Source organism: Solanum verrucosum, unplaced genomic scaffold, assembly GCF_900185275.1.
Source record: "Solanum verrucosum unplaced genomic scaffold, falcon-dt-bn FXZP01000175.1, whole genome shotgun sequence".
NCBI classification, from domain to species: domain Eukaryota; kingdom Viridiplantae; phylum Streptophyta; class Magnoliopsida; order Solanales; family Solanaceae; genus Solanum; species Solanum verrucosum.
This window is the reverse complement of record NW_026020399.1, coordinates 706,754-733,045: the sequence shown is the minus strand read 5'-3', so window position 1 is coordinate 733,045 and position 26,292 is coordinate 706,754. Positions and strand designations below refer to the sequence as shown.

The 26,292-nt window shown below is 33.1% G+C and overlaps 4 protein-coding genes across 4 annotated transcripts; all 4 read right to left on the bottom strand.

The window, feature by feature from the left end:
• Positions 1–739: 739 nt before the first annotated feature.
• On the bottom strand, positions 740–2,664 carry LOC125839819 (glycine-rich RNA-binding protein 4, mitochondrial). Its single transcript, XM_049518821.1, has 4 exons — positions 2,515–2,664; positions 2,363–2,431; positions 1,311–1,417; positions 740–1,228 (listed from the first exon to the last, which is right to left on the bottom strand). Exons 1-4 carry the CDS (start codon positions 2,639–2,641, stop codon positions 1,115–1,117), a joined length of 417 nt encoding a protein of 138 aa, XP_049374778.1. The 5' UTR covers positions 2,642–2,664; the 3' UTR covers positions 740–1,114.
• Positions 2,665–3,031: 367 nt separating this feature from the next.
• Positions 3,032–10,808, bottom strand: LOC125839790 (pyrophosphate--fructose 6-phosphate 1-phosphotransferase subunit beta-like). The gene is made up of 16 exons (XM_049518789.1): positions 10,564–10,808; positions 9,078–9,239; positions 8,835–8,956; positions 8,029–8,082; positions 7,776–7,882; positions 7,582–7,687; positions 7,183–7,246; positions 6,943–7,031; positions 6,369–6,500; positions 6,012–6,182; positions 5,786–5,901; positions 5,544–5,655; positions 5,349–5,433; positions 4,497–4,541; positions 4,034–4,102; positions 3,032–3,413 (listed from the first exon to the last, which is right to left on the bottom strand). The coding sequence occupies exons 1-16, from the start codon at positions 10,715–10,717 to the stop codon at positions 3,337–3,339; spliced, it is 1,665 nt and encodes a 554-aa protein (XP_049374746.1). The 5' UTR covers positions 10,718–10,808; the 3' UTR covers positions 3,032–3,336.
• Positions 10,809–11,698: 890 nt separating this feature from the next.
• Positions 11,699–14,648, bottom strand: LOC125839786 (protein NRT1/ PTR FAMILY 6.4-like). The gene is made up of 5 exons (XM_049518784.1): positions 14,492–14,648; positions 14,152–14,272; positions 13,850–14,067; positions 13,032–13,573; positions 11,699–12,685 (listed from the first exon to the last, which is right to left on the bottom strand). Exons 1-5 carry the CDS (start codon positions 14,492–14,494, stop codon positions 11,794–11,796), a joined length of 1,776 nt encoding a protein of 591 aa, XP_049374741.1. The 5' UTR covers positions 14,495–14,648; the 3' UTR covers positions 11,699–11,793.
• A 2,546-nt stretch (positions 14,649–17,194) lies between these two features.
• On the bottom strand, positions 17,195–20,891 carry LOC125839793 (endoglucanase 11). The gene is made up of 5 exons (XM_049518792.1): positions 20,571–20,891; positions 20,273–20,485; positions 19,994–20,194; positions 19,654–19,908; positions 17,195–17,859 (listed from the first exon to the last, which is right to left on the bottom strand). Exons 1-5 carry the CDS (start codon positions 20,775–20,777, stop codon positions 17,221–17,223), a joined length of 1,515 nt encoding a protein of 504 aa, XP_049374749.1. The 5' UTR covers positions 20,778–20,891; the 3' UTR covers positions 17,195–17,220.
• Positions 20,892–26,292: the final 5,401 nt, after the last annotated feature.

Below are 26,292 nucleotides of genomic sequence, written 5' to 3'. Positions count from 1 at the left end.
ATAATCACCAAACCGATAAATGTATATTATATTTGGTTTGGTTTGGTTTTGATAATTTTAAAACCGATTAAGTTGGTTTGGTTTTGGTTTTGACCAATAACCGATCCAAATCAACCCGTGAACACCCCTAGATACCAACATGGGATGCACACACAAAAGTATTTAAGCTAAATAAGATGAAAATTTTATATTTAAGAATAAACAACTAAAGCTTGCAAGTAAATATATATAAAAAAAAAAAAACTAAATAAAGTGAAGGGTATTTTTGTAAACAAAAAACATATTCTTAAAATTTATGCAATGCATATTATTTTAGAATACAACCAATCAAACACTCAATAAAAAATAATCTCAACATAACTTATCTTATCAGAACTAATCTCATCATAACATTTTTTTTTATCTTAACCAGGTAAAAGTCTTAATATTGACTTTATAATCGATTAAAATTATGTTTAAAATATGAGTATGAAAGAGATGTGATTGCCTGATTGACCAGGTTCAATAACATCAATGAAAATTTCTATTTGATTTTAATTTAATGAAGCTAAGCTTTTATAATAGTTATGACTTTTTTCGATTATTAAGCATCAATGATAGAACTAATAAAGCCAAAGTGTGGCAAGTTAGTTATGCTATCTTTCTTTCTTTTCTTTTTTGACAACAACAAACAACCTTACTATATTAATGAATATAAATTCAACATACGTTTGATTATCAATTTACAATTCCGCTTAACTAATGCATGTATAAGTTATGATGAGTAACTAATACATGAATTACTAAATCTTACCTGCGTAACTTATAACCAACAACCAAACGAAGGGTACACAAAGAGAGCTGCACCAATTTCCTGGTTGCAGCATAAGATTTCTAATTGTTTTTTGGTAGTATAGTAAGTACAAACTCAAGTCAACATAATGTGAATTCCCACAAGACCACCCCAGCACTAGCTTCATTTCCTGGTAGCTTTTGCAAAGAACGAACGCCTTTTATTAAGCGTTCATGGAGGTAATCAGGTAATTGATCCAGTAACATAAGGTATATTCACCAAACCGAAAAAATGCTGCAGAAAACCACTCCTCAATGCCAGGGACACTACCGCAAACAAAACTCAACGAGTTTTTCTATCAGCATTTCCAGTGCCTGTAAGTCGGGGAACAACAACAGGTGCACCACGGACCTTTTCAAGGGCAAAGCTTACCCTCAATGGACGACCTAGAAAAGCCTGAAATAAAACTAATGTCATTTTGAAATTCTATGCCATTGTGACAAGACTGAAATATCACAGTATATAGTTGTTAGCTCACCTTTCCATCCATGGAGTCTTTTGCACTGCTGGCCTCTTTGTCTTTTGAGAAGTAAACAAACCCAAATCCCCTTGATCGACCAGTTTCTTTATCATACATTATCCTTACTAGACATGAAAACACAGATATTCAGGCAATTTAAGTTCAGCTCAGAAATAGTGGGAATGTACATACATGTTCATACAAAAAGAAACAAGAAAATGAAAATCTTGACAATCAGTAATATCGTGCAAGACAATGTTACTGATTAAATGTTGAAGATACTTTAGGGACAGCTCATTTAAATAATGTGATACTAAACCATTAAGAATTCTGCAACAGACCTCCTTCATCCCACGGGAAGCGCATCTTAAAGCTGATTCTTCCAGTTTATACTTCGAGTGAAGCAGAACCAGGGGGGACTATATTGGTAGCCTATGTTTGAAAAATATTTCTCAAGATTGCACACCATTGCTTGATGTGGTCAATTTTGTCTCTACTAAGCTACGAGTAAAGGCAGAGAAAGTTGGTCAGTAAGTATCTAATCACCCCAGAGTGAGTCCTTTCCAGTTGAAAAATCTCTAGAAACCGTGTTCTTGAGGCAACATGGAAAGGCAATTCAAGAAAGGACACTTAGTAAAAGACAAACAATATTTCTCGCGAATGGCAGCCCCATTAATCATTAAGCATTTGCCACTACTTTTCCAGTCAACTGTGCTCTACTAATTTTAATACCGTCTCAGAGTCATCCGTTGCTTGCAGAAGATTTTCTTGCCCCTGAACCTTTCAGGTATATACTTTGTTCAAATTCTCTGCTAACTTTCATCTTTTATTATATACTATGATTTAAGGTTCATTGAAATTAATACCATGAGCTTAATCTTTTATAAGCTGACCGCTACACGCTGGTGTTACCTAGCTCCTCCATGCCCTCAATAGTACAGACACTTTGCACCTTCCGTAAAGAAGTAATTCCATGAGGCATTTTATCAAATACATAGAGTGCAACATAAATATCACCTTTGTTCCTGAAGAAACAGACTGTAATGTAAATCATTAGCAATTTGTATTACCTTCTGTTACTAGCCCGAAAGAGGAGAATGCATCACTGAGCGATTTTTCATCCACAGACCATGACAAACCTGCAAATGCTTACAATATGATAAACTGATATATATATATACAGATGAAATGATAAAAATAAGCGAAATTGAAATTATAGTACCAGCGACGAAGAGCTTGTTATTGGGAGGTAGAGAAGAAGATGGAGGAGAGCAATACAATCGTCCATTCACAATATTATTTGGGAGTCTTACAACTCTTCTCGACAACTCTATCAAAATTCCCTTCATTTTTTCTTTCTTTAAACTTGCTTCTTCTAACTTTGTTTTTATTTTAACAACATCCAATTTTTTTGTTGAAATGCCTATTAAATGTTTGATAAATGGAAAACTAGCAATAAATTACTCCCTTAAGAAAATTATTCATTCCTAAAAAGTAAGAAGTATTTTTACTAATTTACAAAATCTTTACAAAGAAATTGATCTTTAATAGTTTTTTAGTTATAAAATTTCATTTATTTAAATAAGGATAAAATGGAAGAGAAAAATCAATGTCTTCTAAATTTTGTGAAATACCACTTATTTTGAAACGAAATGAAACGGTAAAACACAAATGGAGTGAGTAGTAGTTAAACAAAGGCATGACAAGTGTACACTTTGGCTGCCCGTTCGTCAGGCTACACAAAATTATAATGCTTAGTAGTAGAGAACATCTCTTTTAGCTTCAGAAATGTGCTAGCTGCTAGTATAGAGACCATAAATCTACAGCAGGACTAAAACAATTTTCTCAAAAGATAATGTTAAATAATGTGAATAACTTTTTTTTCCGTCCAAAAATAAGATGAACAATTCTCCAAGAAATAACCAGCATGTTGTGATTGTAAACAAGTTTTTGCCATCCACTGAGCCCATTTGCTATATTGGATGAATGTGTTTTGATGAAAATGTCCAAGGAGCAGAAGTTCGAGTTCGGATTTGGGAATCAATTAAACTTTGGCTCCCAACTCCAGCATTAAAGTGTGATTGGTTTCATTTGATGTTGGGCCAACAAATTGAAGTGGACCTGCTCACAAATACATAAACAAGAAAAAATAAGCACACAATGAACACAAACCATCGAACACCTATGCAGAACTTACAAATCATCCTAAATAAAAAAAAAGAGTAAACAGGGGAGTCGTTGCTGGAACCAATGCTCTTTGGTTGCAACTACAACAACATAGCTAGTGTAATAGCTCAAGTGATGTTTGAGAGTGTACGCTGACCTTACCCCTACCTTATAGGGATAGAGATATTGTTTCCAATAGAGTGTTCCTTAGTTGTAGAAGAATAACAGTGTGTCAACAGGATAATCAGATATATGATTTGCTAATATCATTATGTTTTATCACTTGATGTACTCAATGACGGTTCATTGCAGCGAATATGTTACTTGTGAGGTACTGGTGTATCAGTGAGGAGGGTATATTGGCAACCATACCCAATAAAGATTGTCCCAGATGAAAAGTGATACCACACAACCACAAAATTTCAAATTAACAAGGACATCAATAGTCTAATTAGCTCTGTATGTGGAAAAGAAAAATCTCAACGTTGTGGCAAATACATGCTTTTAAAGGTTAAAATTCAAGTATTGAATAAGAAGAACTTAACACGTTTCTAGAAACAATAATAAAGACATACCAGGGCTGAAGTATCGATTCTTTAGAGCCCACTCTTCTCGCAAGGAAGCAAATTTTTTGAAAGGAGCACCTGGGAATTGAACAGTTGTGAGGCTTTAACTACCCAAAAATTACAGCAGAAAGGATTCTACTAAAAGATACTCCCTCAATTCCATATTAACTGAAGTTTTTAGGCTTTTTTCATTGTTCAAAATAATTGAATTGTTCAAGATGGATGTTTCAAAAAAATTTAATTTGTCCTTTCATTTATTGAAGTTTTATATTTTCTAGGAGATAAATTACTCTACTTATAAAGTTATACTTGTGATTTCACAAAAGGCAATAGTGAAAATTATGGTTTAAATTATGTCCTTTAATTATTATTTTTAATATATGTACATTGCCTCACAAATCAGTGAATATGGAATAGAGGGAGTAGTAAGTAATCATAGCTTGTATGATTCATAGCATAATGGAGCTTTTACCTTCTAGTTCCACCATTGCCTTCTTAATCACAGGCTTGAACTTACCTGCAAAAGTTTCACTTCATCACAAATATAGCATGGAATCTTAGCCAAAACATGACAGGCCTGGAAGGCGAGGGCAGACCTAGTGTCTATATAGGACCACTACTTTCCGCTCTGAACTCGTATATATATCTGAAAATCCTTGATCATTGGTATTTATTAAGAGAATCGAACCCACAGCTTCAAATTACCAGTGGCTATAGTGGAAGCTACTCAAACTAGCTTTGAGAACTCGAATTACTGATTTTACATCCTGGATCTACTCGTACTGAGAGGCTCATAATGTCATCGAGCTAAATACTACTAATTTAATGTGCGACTCTTAACACTCCAAGGCCTTGTCTATATAAATTTGTTGTGGATCATCATATAAGTGAGGGGTGTCAATCCCCCGAAGGCTCAAACACAGAATCTCTAAGTGTGAAACTTTCATATGATGTAAGCTAGGTACTTTTCCGTTATTATAATTACTTGTGCAAACATTTGGCTGTTCCTTGTCAATTCAGTTTTTATTTTTGCTTTGTTTTGGAAAATGGTTTCCATATACACTGGAAGGACTAAGAAAGGCACTTGTCCTTAGTTGAGTATTGCCTGAGTATATGCTTTAAATGACTAAGTAGATGTTTCAGAATAGAAAAAATCGAATAGTTTCTTTTAGCACTAAGGTATTCAGCTAAAATAATTCAAACAAAAGAACAAGAGTCTAAACAGCAAAATCAGGCACTTCACAGTTCTAAGACTTTTGCTTATCAATAGGGAGAATATACCATAACACCATATTCAATGAACAAGAGAGGAAGAAGTTGATACCATGTCTCCTTTCCACATCCATCAAAGATGTTAGTGCTGTTCCACCGACTGTCCAGTCTTCAACTGGAGCTTTCAAATTTCCCACCTATATATGAACAAGTGTGTCAGTATAAATTGCAATTATCTACGTAAAGATAGTTATGTAAAAGGAAGGGAGAAAGGAGGGAAGATATAAGGAGGGATGGAAACACCGACAGAGGAAATCAAGCCTGTTTTGCCAGACTGAAGAAGTGCTCCAGCCCCATAACCCAATGCATAGCAATAGTTGGAGTCAAAATTTGAAGGCAAACCACATCTACCCTCGTAACTACAAAGCAAACAGAGTCAAGTACGAACTATTATCAGGATAAATTAAGGAAAGCAGTTCTAAGTACTCGTATCAATTATAGGTTATTGAAACAGAACAGCACAAGTCAAGTGTAAGTGGCATCAATTACCCGAAAAAATGAGACTGCCCTTTGAATTGTTTGGTATATGAACCTTCCTTCCTCTTGCTTTCGAGTTCAGCTTCCACCATTTGAATAAGCATTTTCTCAGTTTCTATTTTGGCAACCTGCAGAAATTGCAAAAGAAAGTGTACTATAAGACAAAGAACATAGTATGACTTGACTAAATGAGCAGTTGTCCTATTTGCCTGACTTCCATCGAACTGAAGGAGAGTACCTGGACATTTCCATGTGGATCTCTTTCAAGAAGTAACTGCTCCTGAATTGCTTGTGGTAGGAGTTCAAAGAGATCGTGAGACTGGCTTTGGAGTTTCTTTTTCCAACTGCCAGCTTCATCAATAACATCATGAGCCAGGATTTCATTGAGCTCTGCAATCAACTGTTGCACCTGCAAATAAGAGAGAGAATCTTAACTACACTTTATTGATTTTTTCTGTTCATAATGATAAACGAATCAACTAAATCAGATGCAAAAGACAGAACAAGCTGAAAGGAGAACTGAGTGAAATGGAGGTAAAAAGTTATACAACAAGAAATAGAGGGAGATAAGATTTCTACAATTAAAAGTTTGAACCTCTGGAATGAAGTCAATCAGGCCTTCGGGTATTAGTATAACTCCATAATTATAACCAAGTTTTGCTCGTTTACAAATTACTCCTACGATGTAATCTGTAACACTTTTAAGTGTTTGCTTCTGGGCTGCAACCTGTGGCAAAACAGTACCTTTGTCAATATTAGGGAAAAATCACGAAACAGTTCCTATAAAGTTAATTCTAACTAAGATACTTGGCATGATCCTCTTTACAGAATAGTTCTCAGGAAAAAAAAAGTCATGAAAATGGAATTTTAATGCAATCATCTCGATGGCATGCACTGAAGTCCCTACCTAGTAATTTAAGTAGTAGAGTTAAGGCTTTTCCTTAGACATAGTATACAATAGAAACTTAGAGAAACTCTGAATAAAATTGAACTTCCAAAAATAATCCATTACTCCAAAGAGTTTCTTCATCACAAATTTATTCAAACTGTGCATTTGTAATGAACTCTAGGAGAATACTGAATTCTCTCTTCAAGTTTTGGGCACATATAAGTGTAATATGTTGCATACATGCACGAAAAATATGTTCAATGATTTGGAAAACAATTACCTCTTCGCCAATGATGGTAATATTTGGATGGGTTTGAAGAGCACACTCCAATGTGATGTGTGATGCAGCACGGCCCATAAGCCTTACAACTAGAGAAACCATAAATTGCTTGATAAAAAGAACATGAATAATAGTATTGAGAGTTAAAACTATAAATTTATTTAGAAGAAACAAGTCCTAGTTCTCAAATTACGCATGTATAAAGTAGTATCCCAAGTTGTCCACAATTTATGTACTTACAGTGATAGTATTTTCCTGTTGAACGAGCATCTATCATGACATTTCCAATCATTTCTGCATATATCTGCATCGAAATTGTGAAGTTGGATAATCTCTATCTATACATTCCATAGATAGGAGTAACCTACCGAAGTTATCAAATTTGTGTGAATATGTCATTACTAAGAAAACAAAGAAAGCAACAAGGTTTGGGTGAAATACTTCCATAACAGTTTGAAAATAAGACAGACATAGCATAAAAATATTCTGAAGTAACACCATTTCAAAGTGTTTCTCATACTAGAAGTAACAAAAACTAAAGGTCAAGAGAGAAGTGCTACCTAGATGTTATTAATAAAAATAATGTGAAGTAAAATGGAACTAAGATGTAGGAAATAAGGCAAAAGGGAAAACAATTACCTTGCAAGCAGTATCAAATCCGAAACTAGTAGGAACTTCTTTGCTTTTCAAATCACCATCAATTGTCTTCGGGCATCCAATAACCCGTGTTTTCAGACCTTTACCCCTTCAGTCGCACCAAATAAACAAAGTTCCGTGAGAAGAACGCCAATGACGACTACCATGAGCCAGTCCAATATAATGATAATACTTACCTGAAGTTCTCAGCTAGAAGACAAGCATTTGTATTTGAATCATCTCCACCAATCACAACAATCCCATCTAAGTCAAGTTTCTTAGCTGTTTCTGCAGCTTGATTAAACTGTAAAATGAAGAAGAAAACAAAATCATTATGCAGACTGAGTTACAATGAAGCATAGTTTGCGTAGAATAAATAGAAGAAATAAAAAGAAGTTGATAGGTGATGAAGTGAAGAACTATTTGAATATGAAAGAAAAGAAAGATAACCTGTTCAGCACTTTCTATCTTGTCTCTACCACTACAGATCATATCAAAGCCACCCTGTCAAAATATTATCAATGAAACATGTTCTACAGAAGTAAAATCAGGCAGTAAATCAAAAAGAGAAAACAATAAGGATAAAATATCCACTAAACCGAAGGTAGAGGTTTAGCTTAATCAAGTTGGAAAATTCAAACAATTCTGATCAATTCACGGCAGCAGTCTCTAGGATAACCAGTCGCAGAAGAGGTAAAACACAACAGACAAAGCTTCTCAAATTGACGTATACTGAAAATATACATGCCATATGGGGAGAAAGGAACTACCGTATTTTTTAAGGAAAAAAAAAAGGGGAGCTTGAAAGCATTGCCAGAGAAATAGTATGTGTCTTCAATGTGAGGGCTGAGGGTGCATTACAAATTTACTACAGAAACTCATAGACTAAATTGGAAGTCAATTTGAAGTTTATAATGATACATCTAGAAAGGTAGCACTGATGTGTAGGATGATGAGAGTGTGTATTATCCTTGAGATTAATTAGCTGTGACATGCTATGCTAAGCAATGTGATGTCCTTACTTGGTGATTAATGAAAAGTTCAATTACAAAAAAAAAAAAAAAAAAAAAGAGTTGCAAAGTTCCCACATCAGAAACTAAGTAGGCTGCCATCATATTGTTACAGATAAGTCGAGATAGAAAAATATTTTTTCCATAAAAGTCCACAAGCATAATTTGTTAGAGAAAATTTTGTTTGGAACATGTGCAAACAAAGACCATGTATATTAACTGGATGATGGAAAGTAAATTTCTTACTTGATTTCTGTAAGGATAAACAAAATCCGTTGTCAACTCTACATATTTACAGTTCATTATCCCTGCTGGACCTCCCTTGAATCCATAGAGTGTGCTATTTTTCGTTTTCTCCTGCAAATAGTCTAGAAGAAAAATTGTCTACTAATTGCTGAGATACACGCTTATGTACAAATAACTATACATATGCACAGAACTGCAAAAAAGTAAATACCATTAAGTAAGAACTATTGGAAAAGAACTCACCAAAAATTCCAGAGATGACATTGTGCCCACCAGGAGCCTGTCCACCGGACAATACAACCCCGATTTTAAGAGTATGATCCAATGCAGCCCCAGATGTGTGACCTGGAAGTAACGACACGGAAGGCTGCCCAAACAGATTTGGAAAAAGCTTTGCAATTTCACCTACAATAATGATGTTAAAATGTATATGAAGCTAAGCATGAAAAAAGGCTTGTTTGTAACAGAACATTTAGCATTGTTCTATTTCTTGGGCTAATGAGATCGCAAACTGAACATGTGTGATGTCTTTATATGGAAAACTTACCTCCATTTTGAGCACAAAATTAGATTAGCCTCGTTTGTTTGTCATTATTTGCTTCAAATTTTCAAACTGGCTATACCACACTAAAGCTCTTCAGTTAAAAAAAGGTATAAAATTCTTTTAAGAGGAATAGTACCTTGTGTTGGTGCTAGATTCAAGATGAAATTAGTTCTAATCTTCCCCTCCCCACCTAATTTGGCACGGAACTCACGGCCATCTCTGGGAAAACCACACGACTAATAATAACCATCACTAAGTAAAAACCTAAGTTTGTGCTTCTTTGATATAACATTTCGGATCATTTTTATTTAGTCCAGAATTAGATAGGCCTAACTTTGGTACCAAGTATATAAGAAGATAGAGTCCTTATAAATCTACTCATTTACTAGTTACTTATACTACCACATAAATAAATGCTTCTATGTATGATATTATTTAACATTCTATAAATACTATTGGTATCTAGTGGTCTTCAACTACCCTTCCTATACAACAATATAAAAAGGAATGTTAAAGCTAATGAGTTTCCAGATATATAATGGTGTCAATTTTTTTGTACCGAGTTATGAGATAGAGTGTCATATTAAATAGAATGAATGTAATCTCAGTGTTTCCTTCTGTTTTTTTTTTTCAAAAAAAGTTTCAGATCATTAAACATCTAATCAACTTATATCATAGATGCAGGCCTATTATCAAATTATAAAGCTTGCCAATTAATCGAAATCCATAAAACTATCTATAAACCAACTAGAGAGTAGAGACTAGAGTAAGAAGTTAGTTATAATGCTCATGCTACACATCAAGCGAATGTCAGATTATTTCCATTCCCTTTTCACATTTAATGGTACACTTTTTCTTTTGTTTTTTTGATAACCTTGCTTCAGGGCCAACTTGCGTGCATACATGTCAAACATCCATCAGCTATAGGTATCAGGTAACTCTATCCACCAACGCTATAACAGATGAAGGGAATCACCTCGTGCTTTTTGTCTCTGCTGAGGTTTGAACAACGGCACTCATTTTTTTTCCCTTTTTTAAATACGAAACACAATGGATGAACTAAAAATTCAAAAATAGAAAGCAACTACACAATTGAAAACCGAGAAATAGCACGTTCGAATAAGTTAAATTACACTGCGCATAAAACATATTTTCCTCTAATAAAGATAGAAAAGTGAGATTAACCTGGATTTCCAGCGGCTGAACTAGGAGGGCCATCAATGACTGAAAAGGGCTTTTTGAGGACAGAAGGCAGAGGAAGAGATACAATGAGACGGTTGTGTTGGACTTCGCTGTACGACGAGGTCGATCGTCCGGGACCGACGGCTGTTGCTGCCATGTTTTTCGTGCTTAACTAATTGATCCTGTGGAAATGTGTGTGTGACGACAAGGAGAAGATGAGAGATGTGAGAAAAATGTGAAGTTTAATTATTTTTTTCAAGTGAAATCGTAGAAAGAGGAGAGTTAGTTATGATTTTGAATGCTGCCACTTTTGAACTATTCTAAAGCCGGGTAAGTGGTGCTATAGCTATTCAGGAGAAGGAAATTCATGAAAAGTTCACTTTTTCCTACGAAGAAATACTTAATTTTTAGCAATAATCACTTAATTTGAAATTTATGAAATTAGAATTGAAGATAAAAATGTACTACTATTTGGTTAGAGTATATATTTTGTATTTGAAAGTTATTTATACATACTAGAAGTAGTTTTCAAAAATTTGGAATCCAACTTCTAGCCCATTTGATCATGCTTCTAGAAATAATTAATTTTGAAAGAAGAAAAAAACTCAAAAGTGCTTTTCAGAAAAAGTATATTTAGTGAGAAACAATTTGTGTTTGACTAATAAATTTTAAAAAAATACTTCTAACTACAAATTAGAATGGCTGATACTTATCTATAGGCATAGTAAATTTCAGATGATTAATTGTTTCTAAATGAAGTACTTATAAAAAGATCTCTCTCTAGTGGTTCAAGTGTGAAACAAAGCAGAACAATGTGCAATTTCTAGTGAAGGTGACGATCACTAATTTCGGTTAGTCGTTATTGCTTATGTTAAGGTATTTATTGTGATCGCGATTGAAGGACAAATGTATAAAGTCAATAAAGAATGTTGCTATGTTTTAAAAAAAATGAATGTTGTTATGCTGTTACTTAAAACAAGAAATATGACCAGGTTTCTAACTTCAGCATGATTTGAAGTGTCAATATCACGTTGCGTTTTCTGAATTGATCATATTTCTGCACTCTAATATCTTAGAGCATCCCATGTATCAGGAAAAGAAAAGAAGGTTTTAATCTAAACAGAACTCAAGACTTGTTGCAAATTTGTACTATTGATGTCTTTGATAACTGAATACGGTCCTATAGTACAAACTCTGGAAATGAATGATTCGTTGAAAGCTAATATGCTGTATTTAAGCTTCCACCTTCTCGTCTGCTTCGAGTTTCTTTTCCTTGTTGTCGAGGGTCAAATCCTTCCAATTCCCAAGCTCTTCCGCAGAATCATCAATACTGCTAAGGTTCTGCACCTTGTATTGGTGTTTCATTGAAAATGCAATGAAAATCAAGAAATTAATTACTCCAAGAACTGCTAGCAACCAGTAGAATAAATCCAGCTTTCCTTTGTTTAAATTGCTTTTAAGCCATCTTCCTTTTGTTGCTTTCTGTACAATTGACACTAGCAAGCTACTCACGAAATATCCCATCGAGAGTGTGCTGAGAAATAGGCCCGTGCTCATAGATTTCATCCCTTCGGGTGCCTCCCTGATGAAAAATTCTAGCTGTCCTACATAGGCAAAAGCTTCCCCAGCACCTACAATGAAGAATTGAGGGACTAACCAAAACGCGCTTATATTGAACTTGTGATGGATGGCATGTTCCCTCCGGCGTTTTTCTACCAAAGCTGAAGCTACCATACCAACAATAGAGAGTAGTAGTCCAATTCCAACTCTCTGAAGGCTTGTGATTCCTTGGGTGTTGTGAGTGATTTTTCTGGCGATACGTACAATGACTCTTTCATTTATGGAAGTAAAGAGAAGTATGCTAATAAAGAGAAAGACGGATAAGGAGCCTGCAGGGACGGCAAAGTTGCCAACTTTCCGGATCATGAAGGTAGCTTGTTCAATGGTGAAGGTGTTCATCTGAGAGTATACTGTCCAAAAAAGTATGCATGTAGACCATATGGGAATCAATTTAAGCACCATTTTCACTTCTTCGACTTCTGTAACCGTTGAAACTATCCACGGGCTCTTGCTATCCTCATTTGCAGCTGCAGAGTCATCAAGAATGGCTGCCTTGTCAAGACACCTATTTGTTAACAAGTACTGGTTAGCTTCTCTTAATATCAAGTAATTGTTTTTCACTTCTATTTTCATTTGATGAATTCTTAATTTGTACTAAACTACTACATTCAGGTTAATCCTGTCCGTATATGTTAAAAATTCAGCGACTACATTATGATGCAATTGTCTGTGAATATATGTTGGTTGAAGATTCCATACTTGTGATGTCTATTGCCCATTTTGTGCATTCTGTTTGGGTTGACTAGCTCTGCCTAGCGATACCGGGATGCCATCCTATGTTGGGATGGTCTAGTCCATGATCTTCTATGTTTATCGGTGTTTTACATTGATAGTAGATAATAGACACTTACCTCAACATATGTGTATGTGGGACTTTTGCATTGTGATATTCATTCAAGAAGCCAGGATCAGAAGGGTAGGTAAGCTTTCTTTTCCTCCAAGCTAAAAGTAGAACCCTCCATATGATAGTCAAAGGACTTCCTTGAGGCTTCTTGAATCTATACAACGTCGTTCCACCAATCAATACAGCGACTCCGAGGACCATTGTGCCTGCTGATATCCCATATCCCCATGCTCTTCCTACATTGTCTTGTAAATACACCAACACAGTCACTGCAAACAGAGAACCAAGGCTTATGCAGAAATAGAATCTGTTGAAGAAATATATCATGGACTTGTTCTCCTTGGGATCTGATGAGTCAAATTGGTCTGAACCAAACCCGGAGACATTTGACTTGATTCCACCACCACCAAGAGCTAGGATGTATAGCGCCGTATAGAGAAGAGCAAGCTGCTGGCCACTGGCTTCAATGCAGTGACCACCTTTTCTTGGGTTACATTCAGGGGGCTTCATGCTTGGAATGGATGTCGCCAGTGTCAACAGCGCAACCCCCTGGTTAGACACAAGATACATATGATGAAAGCTCTCGTATATTAAAACGGTATTTTAGTACCTCTTTAATGGACAATAACATGTAGAAGAAGTTCTAAGAGAAACAAGATTCACATGTAATTCATTTAAGTGTATTGCAAATCTTTTACCAGTTCGAAAACCAGACATGTAGGCTACATATTGTCTATTAGTATGAACACCCTTTTTGCCATTTCAGATTTTCCTTATTGATATACAAAACAACTTCTCTATCTTTAATTTGCTCAAGAATCTTACCACAGCAGCAATTGAAGCAAAGATTGCAACAGTCAGATAACGTCCGAGTTTAGCATCTGCCAAGAAACCACCTAGAAGACCAAGAAGATTAAGTGTCCCCATGAAATTGGTGACAATGTTGGCAGATTTGGAGGATGGAAGATGTAAATCTCCAACCAAGTATGTGACTAAATTCATCGAAATCCCCATAACACATACCCTTTCTGATAGCTCAGTTCCTACAATAAAAACGTCAGTTATGTGACTGCAAAAAACATTACACACTCAAGATATTAGACAAAGTTCTATATTAGGAAGGTCACCTAGGATAAGTCCTGCAGCTAGCCATCCCCCTGTCCTAGACTTATCGACCGGGTTTCCTCGAAAATCAACCAGATTACCATCTTCTGCACCATCTTTTCCAGCATGGTTATCAACCAAAACCTGTACATGATTAAATGAAAGCTTTGATGAGATATGTAAGCAACAACAGCATACACAGTGTAATTATTCCACCACAAGTGACGGCTAGGGAGGGTAAGATGTATGCAGACCTTACCCCTACTCTTTCTTGAAGTTATTCGAGAAAGAGTTGCAAGAAATATGTAAGCATAGACATAATTATATTCTATAAAATGGAAGAGAAAATCTGAATCTAATTACCATTGCTGTAATAGGGCCTCCAGAGAGAAGGAGATGCTATTATATTTGGATTCTGAACTTTCTAGTTTAAAGAAAAATATGAGAATAAATGATTAGGCCAAAAGATAGAAAGGTAAACTGTAGCAGCATTGCTACATATGTGTTCTAAAGTTGGAAGGTATTGACTGATTGCAGCAGGTTTGTTTGTATTTGAAAGCATCATTTTGTGGTCGAAAAAGTTTACAATCAATTAGATTGGAAAAATTGACATATCTTTGAATGTACATGGTTGTTCTTATCTCTTCACAATGGGACCAGTTGTCATAATTCTCACTTTTATTTACAAAAAATTACATTTGGTTAGTTTAAAGCTTTTGAGCTTTGATAGTGAATTGACACAGGCTAGATAGATGGAGAAGATATAGGTTCGTATATATATATTATGTGTAAAAATGAAAATTTCTTGTAAAAAGGACGTAACGACTAAAAAAGAAGTTTGTAAAGGACAGAGAACTCATGCTTAGTTGTGAGGTGAAAATCATGTTAAATTCTAGTAACAGAAAAAAAAAACCTCTTTTTAGTTTGTTAACGTATATTTTTTGTTGTGATTTCTCGTGTTATTGGAAGAAACGGTCTACTGTGTATAGTAAGATTCAAGAATATAACTATTTTGATGCTGTTTCCATCCGTGAACTGTTGAAAAACTCTTGAAAAGGGAGTGTCAAACTATTGAGAAATCTAACTTTTGCATTATATCAGGAAAAACTTAAGTACGTTTATTAAAGTTTAAGCAAACAAAATAATGTAAATGTTAGTGTTGATTATGTTTTTGGTACAATGGATGATTATTCGTTTTCTGATTTAATTTGTTTGGTCCACCTAACTAGTACTTATTTGGACATATATTTGATTGTTTTCTCTCCTAATCCTACCCAGGCCCCTCATTGCATCGTCCTTATTACCCTGGATGGGGCGTGGTTTTTTAATAAAGAAGCAAATCAACTGAGTTACTAAAATTTCTTGGATCGAGATTTAGCTACAAGCTATTTAATGCATTGACAAATTGAGAGGATTTACAAAATAGTATTCCTTTTGTATCAATTCACGTGACACATTTTTTTTTAGTTGTTTTTATAAAAAAAGATGCATTTCTATAATAATTTTACCCTTGTAGTTGTATGTATCAATTATTGATTAATAGTACTCCTAACAGGTGTATCAAACACTAGAAAAAAATGATTGTTGTCACTGCTTCATACAACTATATATTGGCCTCTAGCTAGCCACTAATTAAATAGTTTCAGCAAATAGACAAGCTGGACATCGTCCTATTGGTAGTTGGGTATTTTTTCAACGACATATGAAATCTTCTGAGCAATTCCCTACTGACTTGGTTCACTCTCATCATGTCACTTCCTTAGAATTTTCATAACACATAGTATCACAATACACGTAAAATGCTACGTAGAATAAGAATTGTCATATAAAATTGAAACGAAAGTATACTATACAGAGGCAAAAGCTCATTATTCATTATTTCATTTTGAACCACACAAAAAGGCACATCCAAAGAGATTTCATAAATTTAAAAAAAAAAAGGAAAAGGGTCGAATATACATGTTAACTTTGTCATTTAGAGTTGATATGGATAAAAATCGTCTAACAAATCAGAAAAGGACACATCACACATTGGAGCCTTATGATGCATGGATGTGGACAAATAGTATAATGAATGCTCTAAGTCACTTGTCCTTTCCAAATGATATTGTTCTGATTCTTCTGACGCAATCCTACTTAAATATTTCCCAGAAAATTTAGACATGCATGAATGAAAATTGAAATGCAATAGTCTAAAAATTACTCCCTCCGTCCCTTTTTAGTTGTCCACTTTAGAAATGGCATACAGATTAAGGCAACAATGATTAGCACAGTGAAGTTATAATTTTACCCTTATGACAACTTTTCACTTCAAAATTACAACCACTTATTTGAATTCAAGTGAAATAAATTGGAGGGAAACAACATACACTTTTACAATTTTCAAGAAGTGTAAATAAGGGTATAATAGGAAAAAATTTGTTGTCTTTTCTTGATTTGTCAAAATGGACAACTAAATAGGGACAACTAAAAAAGAAAATATGGACCAAGTAAATAGGGACGGAGGGAGTACCATTTGATTGCTTGTGTAGGTTTTATCCAATCTTCCTAAAAAAAAAAAATCTTTTTAGTGTCTCTGCCCTTAGTTTTATGGATCTTTAGGCTGGGTGGGTAGAGGGTTATTAAGTGGATTCGACTTTAGATTAAGATTTAACTAGCTTGGGTTAATTATAAATCACACTAATAAAATCATGTCACGTAATAAATGAAACTTTTAATTATATTTTTAAATGTGACTGTAAAAATAAAGGTACTTTAAGGCCAATATGGTGACATCGGGGTCAATTTAAAGCCGAAAAGTTAAATTGTATCAAGCTCGATAGTTTAAAAATATTTTAGACCCTTTTTAGTATTGAAATAAACAAGATGAAAATAATGCATGAATTTAATACATAAGTCTCTTACTTGCATTATCACATATGCACAATTGGGGTTACATTACACAAGGTGTGATATCATATGGAGGCTGTTGCCAAATTTAGCCACCACAAGAAAACCCAAAAAAAAAACACAAATAATTAAAAAAAAAAAAAAGAAGATAAGTAAACATATTCTATAACTATATTATTTTTGTATAATACATTTTATTTTTTTTAGAAAGATGCAATTAATGGTGAACTCAAAAAATTCAACTTAGCAAAAATACCCACAAGAGGTGCTGTATTATATGTACAAGCCTCTGTTTGCACATAATTTGCTCTGTCATCATTAAACTCATCTTGATTATCAGGCCCACCAACAATTGCCCCAATTAAAACATTTGGGTTTGGCCCATTTTTGTTGTACCAATAATCATACCCTTGTGTACATCCAATAAAGCCCTTGTTCTCTCTATAAGACACAATTGAAGCCCCTCTATGGTGTACTCTTTTTGGATAATTTGGGCCAAACCCCACAAGATAACTCATGTTTTTTGGGTTTGAGCCCAAGATGTAGTCCACTTGGGATTTAGCAAAATTGAATAGTTCTTCATGATCAACTATTCCTCCATGACAGACGATTTTTTGGTCGAAATTTTTAAGGAAATCTGAGTAGAATGTGAGGAGGAAGGCCGCGGTCGATACGTACTGCATGTTGTTCCATTGACGGACGTATAGTAGTCCGCCTGGGGTGCGATCAACGTTGGTGGTACCGTTGTTTTTGTTGAGACATGAACATATGTAGTGTTCGGCTTTCGAACGATATTGTTCTTGTATGTAGCTGTGTTTCTTGTGTTTTGTCTCCTGTAGTATCTGCATTGAGAATTTTATATAATTACGTCTCACTCTCAAATAAGTTGAAGAAAAAAATACTATCAAAATATTGTTAAGTATGGGTCATGTGCTGCTAGTCAGTGGGTTGTCAAATCAATTTATTAGTTATGTACATAATACCATTTTTTGAAGGGATGGAGATTTTTATCATGCTAAAAAAGAGTGTTCCATTAAATTTTGAATTTAATTATGTATAAAAAACACTTTGTGATTTATTATTTTTATTACATCAAATATAAATATACATGCAATATTTATTTAGTAGTAGGAAACTTCAGGAAGTGGAGACAAAGTGGGGCAAATCTGTTTATAATTTTTCAAATTTTTCAAGTTGGGTAGATGGAAATTCAATGTTGTGGGAACTCAAACCAGCAGTGTTTTTTTTTTCACCATAAATATTACATCACATCATATGCAAGAAAAAAAAATTAAAATACTTAAGCCCAATTATCGTAAATATGTCCTCCGTCCAAATTTATATTGATATTTGACTTAACACAAAGTTTAAAAAAGAAAGAATATTGAAATTTATGGTGTATAATACTCCTTGACCAAAATTTTTTTCCTTGACCATTTCATTAGGGATGAAAAAAGGAATTTTAATGTTAAATTATCTCCAATTATGAAAGTTGACTTTTGTTAAGGATGGACTAAAAAAGAAAGCACATAAATTAGAACTGACAAAGTATCATAATTAAAGTTATAGTCCAATTATGATTACAATTTCATTTTCTATCACTAAAATGCATATTACTATTTCACAAAAAAGCTCTTCCTATTTCTCTACTTTTTGTTCTCAATATTCATAACTAGTGTCTTGTCACACTAGCTCACTTATACAACTTGCTATACTTATCGTGCATTTACATTACCATCTGAGCTTCGCTATTGTTCCGCCCAAATCGACTCAATAAAGAAATTAAATAAGAGTATGGAATAGCTAGTACAAATATGAGGTAATTCATCCACTTTTTCTTCTTTTTCCTATTTTTGCTTTAACCATCTGATTTGAAGATCCCTACATTAAAGGCACTGTCAAATGACCTATGAATATGCATGTGACATTGTTCTCCAAGGCCCCAATCTGTGTCTTTATCCACCACATATATTTAGTCCTTCATTTATTATGATACCTTAATTTGCGTTCACTTCACATAGCTTTCTATCAACTTTAATTAATACTACATATCAACGACGATCGTGGGGAGTAATAAGTACTCCTTCATCCTTAATCAAAGATTTTGGATTCGAGTCACTTTAGGTACAAGTCGCCATTTTGTTAGAAAGCGTTTTACCCCTGGGACTTCCTGACGCAATTTCAAATTTAGTCGAGTTTTAATGTGAATATCAAAACACCAACCAGGTGGGGGAAAAAACTTTATTACTACACATAACACACTTTAATTAGTTTTCCATAAAGTTAAAAAGCATATCCCACCTAGAAGTAAAAGTATTATTCCACATTTGACTCCTAACAAAAAGCAACCAAATGAGATTTGACACAATCACTCTTTTACTTTAAAAAGTGTATACATTCTCTTTTACATTTTCTTTATAGAATACACGTTTTATAAGATTTTGAAATTGAAATATTGGAAGCTAATGCAGTACACAAAACATGCTGGCCCAACAAATTCATACATTTGAAATGAACTCTAGTCTAGTGCAAAAGAGTTGAAAAAAGACTATTCATAATATTTCATCATGACTCGACACGAACGCACAATAATAATATTTATGAAAAGTTCGAACAGAACAGCTAGTGTCGGTTACCTTGGAAGCAATAATTTGTAGACCAGCAAATTTAACATCCCAACTGAACTCAGTAATAGCCCAACCAATACCTCCAAATGAATTTGCCTTGTTAATTACATACTCCAAATAATCTTCTTTGTCGGTGGCTTTGTATAGCCATAATGCTGCCCACAACAACTCATCTTCGTACCCACTCACTGATGCATAATAGTTTTTCACTACTCCCACACTTTTGTCATATTTTCCTCTGTACTTGTCACCAAACTCAAACAACTGCACCCATGTTCATTAATTAATGCCCATCCATCGATCGGTCGGTCAGTATATATAACTTAAATTCATTATATAATAATATTACCTGTTGGGCATGGTGCAATAGTAAGTGAGAGTAATGCGGATTACTTTTCCTAAACACAATAGAAGCGGCTGCCATTGCGGCAGCTGTCTCCCCGGCTAAGTCAGAGCCGGGGTTATTCTCGTCGATCTTGAATGATCGACGAGAAGTTGTCATGTCCTCCGGACGTTGCCAACAGTAATGATCAGTATCTCCATCTCCAACCTAAATATCACAAATTTTTAATTTTATCCAAAAAAAAATTAAAAAATGTTTAGGTATAAATTGTGTTTAATTTCATACCTCAGCCCATAATACATTTGGACTAGTATGTGCTTTGATGAAATAATCAGTACCCCATTTGATAGCTTCAAAAGCATGTTCAATTTCTCCTACATAAGAAATCTCTTCACCATATTCAATAACACTCCATGACAACATTGTTACTGTAAATGCCATTGGTAGACCAAATTTCACATGGTCACCAGCATCGTAGTAACCTCCAACTAAATCCACCTACATTGTTAATTTCAAATCACAAAAATCATTAGTTTCTCCGAATAACATCAAGTTTATATTGAAATCAAATGTTTATACTTACTCCTTCTTCTAAACCATCAGTTAAACCAGAATGGTCACGCCAACTGACACGTTGATTGTAAGGTAATCGACCGGACCTTTGAGCTTCAAAGTAAAGGAGACTCTTGGAAAGAGCATCTGCATAATCAAAAGCTATAGCAGAAGAAGAGAAAATGGTGGAGAGTGAAAGAAGAAGAAGAGAAAAATGGTGCAAAAAAAAACTCTTCATGATGGAAATTGAATTTTTTGTTTGTTTGTTTGTTTGTTTCTCCTTCTACTGTCACTCCTAAAGAGGTTTTAGGAGTGAAGAAAAAGGAGAAGTTATGAGCAAAAGTGTTTGCTCTGTTTTGCTCTGTTTTTAGTCTAGTGAGGGGAATATGTAGATGTGTGTGTAGTCTAGTATGTCACTTTCCTTTAAGTGAAATGAAAATTCTTGTTGGGGGTTGTGGGGGTTGGGGGGAGGGGGGGGGGGGGTATGGTTAAAATTATAAAATTGTAACGGTTTGTTACTTGAATTTTGTTGGTTTTGAAAATGGAAGCTACAGTATTTATGATCCCCATATTATAGTTTTCTACGTTTATGATCCACATGTCACTCTTTATTTTTAGTTTGTTTCGAAAACTTTTTGATAATTCTTTGATATCGACTTGTACCAACTGAGTACATGTGGATTGTATTCAGCCCTATTTTGGTTATCCTTTGATGCAGATTCTAGTCAGGATGAGCATCGTATCAGTTGATTAGATTCAGCGAAGTTCTCTCTCTTGGAGTTGTGGTAAGATCTTGCTTTTCGGATAGTCATTAGTCTCCATCTATTATTCAAAGTCTCTAACATCGTTTTCTAAGACTTGAGATGTATTTAGATTCTAGAAATGTATTAGATGTTCTTTATACTTATGTTGTCAGGTTTTGGGGATATTCTTTGTTGCTCTTCTATTGTTTGTGGTTTGACTTCCTTCGAGAGTCTCATATGTGTATTTCTTTCGACTTACACATCTTTTTGGGGGTTCTCAGGGTGTGTGTCATCATGACTTCGACTTTTGGATTGTGACAAGATAAAATGTTTAGCCTCATAAGATTGAGAGGTATTACAGTACATTCTATATATTTTTAATTTAAAACAGTAGGAGTGAAAAGTCTAGTTTCTTTTTAAACGATGTCAAGTTAAAACTATAGAAAAATAAATTGAAACAGAGAGAATATAATGGAATAGGAGTATATTTATAGCCACCTTTAACTTTATTCTCAACGTGATTTGTGTCCCTGATTTTGGGCTAAGACCTCATTCCACTGTCATTATTCTTATAAAAGTAGGAGTGCAATCTCCTTGTACTACTGCGTTGATGTTGGTTCAAAAAGGAAAAATGCCAAACAAGTTTGGGTTACGTGATTAAAACTAGAGAAGAAAATTCATCCATTTTACTCTTTAGAATGAGTTTAAGTTATACACACAAACCGGTCGGTTGGTAGTTAGTTAGAATTCACATTTTGCATGAAATAATATATATTTATTTTTGTTATATATAAAGGTGGTAAATCGAGTCTTATGAAATTTTTTCAAAAATTATATATTTTTATTTAATTTAATCATTGGTTTTGATATCAGCTACAATTAGGTAAATTCAATTCAAGATTTGTGTCTGATATCCAAATTGGAGCCAGAAGTCTGATTAAATTTGGATTTGCACCCGAAAGTCCCACATTGAGGGATAAAATGCTTTCTAACAAAGACAATTCCGTATTCAAGAAGATTCGAATGCGAAACCTTTGAGTAAAAATAAAAGAATACTTACCACTCTATCATAATCCTTATCGGTGAAGCATTCTATACATGTGCAAGCAAAATACACGTATGTGGAACAACAATGTTATATGTACTTGGCCTTTTTGTCAACAAAGTGAAAATCTACTGCCAAATGTCACTCGTTAGAATTTTTTTTAGTTGTAGTCCCCGCTTTGAATAATTTAAGTTGACTGCTGCCGACACAATATTAGTACGATACAGTATTTATATACTACTCTTCTTTTTCCGTTTCAATTTTTTTTATATACTTTAACTTGACATAAAATTTTTAAAAAAAATAAAAATTATTAAATTTTATAATCTTAAATTAAAAATATGTCGAATGTATTAAAATATTTTTAATTTTATATTCTGAACTAAAAGGTAAAGTATATTAAATAAATTGAAAGGAGAAAGTATATATTATTTATTGGCATGCAACCCATGCGGAAATTATGTAGAAATTTCCACTCATTTTTAGGAATCGGAAGACAATCTTCTGATTTAAATAAATTGACAACTTTGCATGTCGTCAATTATTATGATTAATAAATGCTGCTCTTAAAAGATATTACTATCACTTATATTCCCAAAAATAAATAACTTCTTATGAGCGAATTAAATCCATCATCACATAAAATTAAGAGAATTATTTTATTTTTTCATGTCTGATTGAATTGAGAAAAATAAATTTCACAAGTGGTATTTAAACTAATTTAGCAAGGCGAATATCAGAGGGGGCGAAAATGTTCTCCCGGACTTACTTGATAAAAAATTACAGAAGACTAGATGTTGACCTAAGTTAAGTACCCTTAATGAAAATTTTGAATTAGCAGTTGTTCCTTCTCTCCAACAACCAACTAAAATTGTATGGATTAAATTAATTAAACTAAAATAATATTAAGGGATCCCTAATATTAAAAATGTTTGGAATCATGCATATACAGTACCCAAATAATTATGACACGATATTTTAATCTATTTTTTGAACTGTTTCCTTGTATTTTTCATAAGTCACTTCATCCTAAATTCATACCCCATATTTAAATAGTAGTATAGTACGACAAAGATTAAAACACAAATAAATACAATATTATTTTTATTATTTGTTTGTCAACCTTAGACAAGGAGAAAAGAATGTGTTTTCCGATAATTAGGACGAAGATTTAGGTAATTGAAACCACATTAGAAAATATACTTCAATATTATTATTTTTACAAATTTGGACCCTTTGGTCAAAACTATACAAGAATGGTGGACCTACTTGATACAAAAGGAAAATAAGATAAAGATTTGATTGCAATAATTATCAATTAGAGATTTGGTAGTTACTAACATTATGGCGTAACTGTCTTAAGTTAATTAGGCCATGACACATGTTATTCTAGCGGACCAAATGATAACATGAGAGCAAAAAAATAATTATGCTCCTTTTAAAATAAGTTTTACTTACTTAAGGTGTGTTCTAGAGGGAAAAAATTCACTTTTTTCATGTTCCGTTAGTTAAAACAAATTTAACCCCATGATTTAGAATTTGAGGTTTATAGATAATGAATTTGGAGACAGAATTCAAAGTTTATAGATATGAAATTTTAATTTTTTTTAAAATTATAGTGTTCTAAATTAACATTTTTTTTATATATCAATAAATTTTTTACTACAAATTCAGAATTTGAATCAAAGTTAATGTATTCAGTCGAAGCGGTAATCAACACACTGATTTCAACAACTCTCATAGTATTTATTTAGATTATATATAAATACTTTGAAATTGATAATATTTTTTACTTAAGTATCTTATATAAGAAGATAAGTTTAAAAATTCACCTATTTTTATGGAAAATATTTTTCGTCCTCCATAACACACCTTAATCTGAAATTAAGACGTGTGCTACTCCGGCAGACCAATGATGAGAGACCAAAAATAAGCTCTTCTTTTATTTCAAATTTAAAAACTATAATACATATAATCCTTTTTCTTTAACAAGCCAAAAAAGAAAAGGTACATTTATTTATTTTATTATTATTATAATAATAATTAATAAGAATGATTGGGGATGCTTAATATTAAATGCACGTTTCTCAAATATAAAAACTATACTGCTTGTATTCCTTTTTCTTTAACAAGCCAAAAAAGAAAAGGTAAATTTATTTATTTTATTATTATTATAATAATAATTAATAAGAATGATTGAGGATGCTTAATATTAAATGCACGCTTCTCAAATATAAAAAACTATAATGCTTGTATTCCTTTTTCTTTAACAAGCCAAAAAAGAAAAGGTAAAATTTTTTATTTTATTATTATTATAATAATAATAATTAATAAGAATGATTGAAGATGCTTAATATTAAATGCACGCTTCTCAAATAAAAAAACTAGAATACGTGTATTCCTTTTTCTTTAACAAGCCAAAAAAGAAAAGGTACATTTATTTATTTTATAATAATAATTAATAAGAATGATTGGGGATGCTTAATATTAAAACCACGCTTCTCAAATATAAAAGTAAAAAAGAAGCCATGTTTCTTTTTTCGGTTTGCAGCTAAAGACCTTTTATTAAATAAAAATAAAAAATAAAAAAATAAAAAAGGGTTTGCAGCTAAAGTAGTACACAGTGCGGTAGTATAATATTTTTAATATTATAATTAAAATTCGAGCCTGTAATGTGAAGAGCCTTTTGAACCTTTTTGGGGGGAGTTAGAGTCAAAAGGATAAAAAAAATGAGTAAATTTTTTAAAAGGGCAATAAAAATTAAGGAGCAATTACAACATAAAGGACAACATTTGGATAGAAGAATGGACGTTGTTAAATCGTTGGTTGGAAGGCACACACTGACATATGTCTTATAAGGCGGCGCATGCATGCTGTTTGCAAGGCGCATGCTCACCCTTCCATTTAATTATTGTCCTTTTGATTTGATCCTCAATTTTTTTATCCTTTTGATTCCGAACTTCTTTTCCTAGCATTATATTAGAAAAAATTCTCACGTCAAAAAGTTACAACTTATGTATAAAATATAAATTATTGGTGCGTTATATATAATTTTCCGACCAATGAAATTATGAATTCTCTTTCCTTTCCCTAACTGGCAAGCATCTCAGCAAATTTGGTATATTTTATTACTCATTTTTTTCGTTTCAATTTATATGATACTTTTTGAATTTCATAATTCAAATAAGTATTCTAGTCATATCATGTTCATTAAGAAAAATGAGTACTAAATTATTCATATTTATGAGATGTTCTTGAGAGTTGAACACTATTTAAAAGAAGTACTAATAATTATTTTTAAAAAAAAGTTACTCTAAAGTAACACTTATTTCGGGATTTTTTGTTTGTTTGTTAAAGTAACACTTATTTTGAGACGGATGGAGTATTTCTGTGATCGTAATTCATAAAATATTTCAAATTATCAATCATTATGACTTGTGGTATTTTTTGTGTAATTTTTAAATATGTAAATTTTATTTTATAAAAAATATAAAGTTTACATATTCAAATTCACAATTAAAATTATATTGTTTGACTCTCAAAATCCAAACAACAGACACATAATTGAAATTGAAGGAGAGGGAGTAAAATAAGAAAAAATGTTAGAAGTTGAAAAAGACTAGTGATTTTAAAAATGGTAAGAAGACAAAAATAGTGAAGCTTTAGGAGAAAATTAGAAGAACATGTCCACGTAAATCGAGGGGCCATAGAGTTTTTTCTGTTTTTTTCAAGGAGGAAAAAATGGAGTATGTGTTTGAGTTTGACTATTGTCTAGCCTAATTTGCCTAACATGCATGCTACACTACTAACTCCAAGTGTTTATTTTAGACTTATTTGTCCATAAATAATGTTGTTACCATTTGATCTCCATCTATTTATTTGATATTGAACTTAAGTCGTGAGTTGTTCATATGGATATATTTGTTCTAATGTGTTTTTTAAGAGATTAACTTGCAACAAGTTAT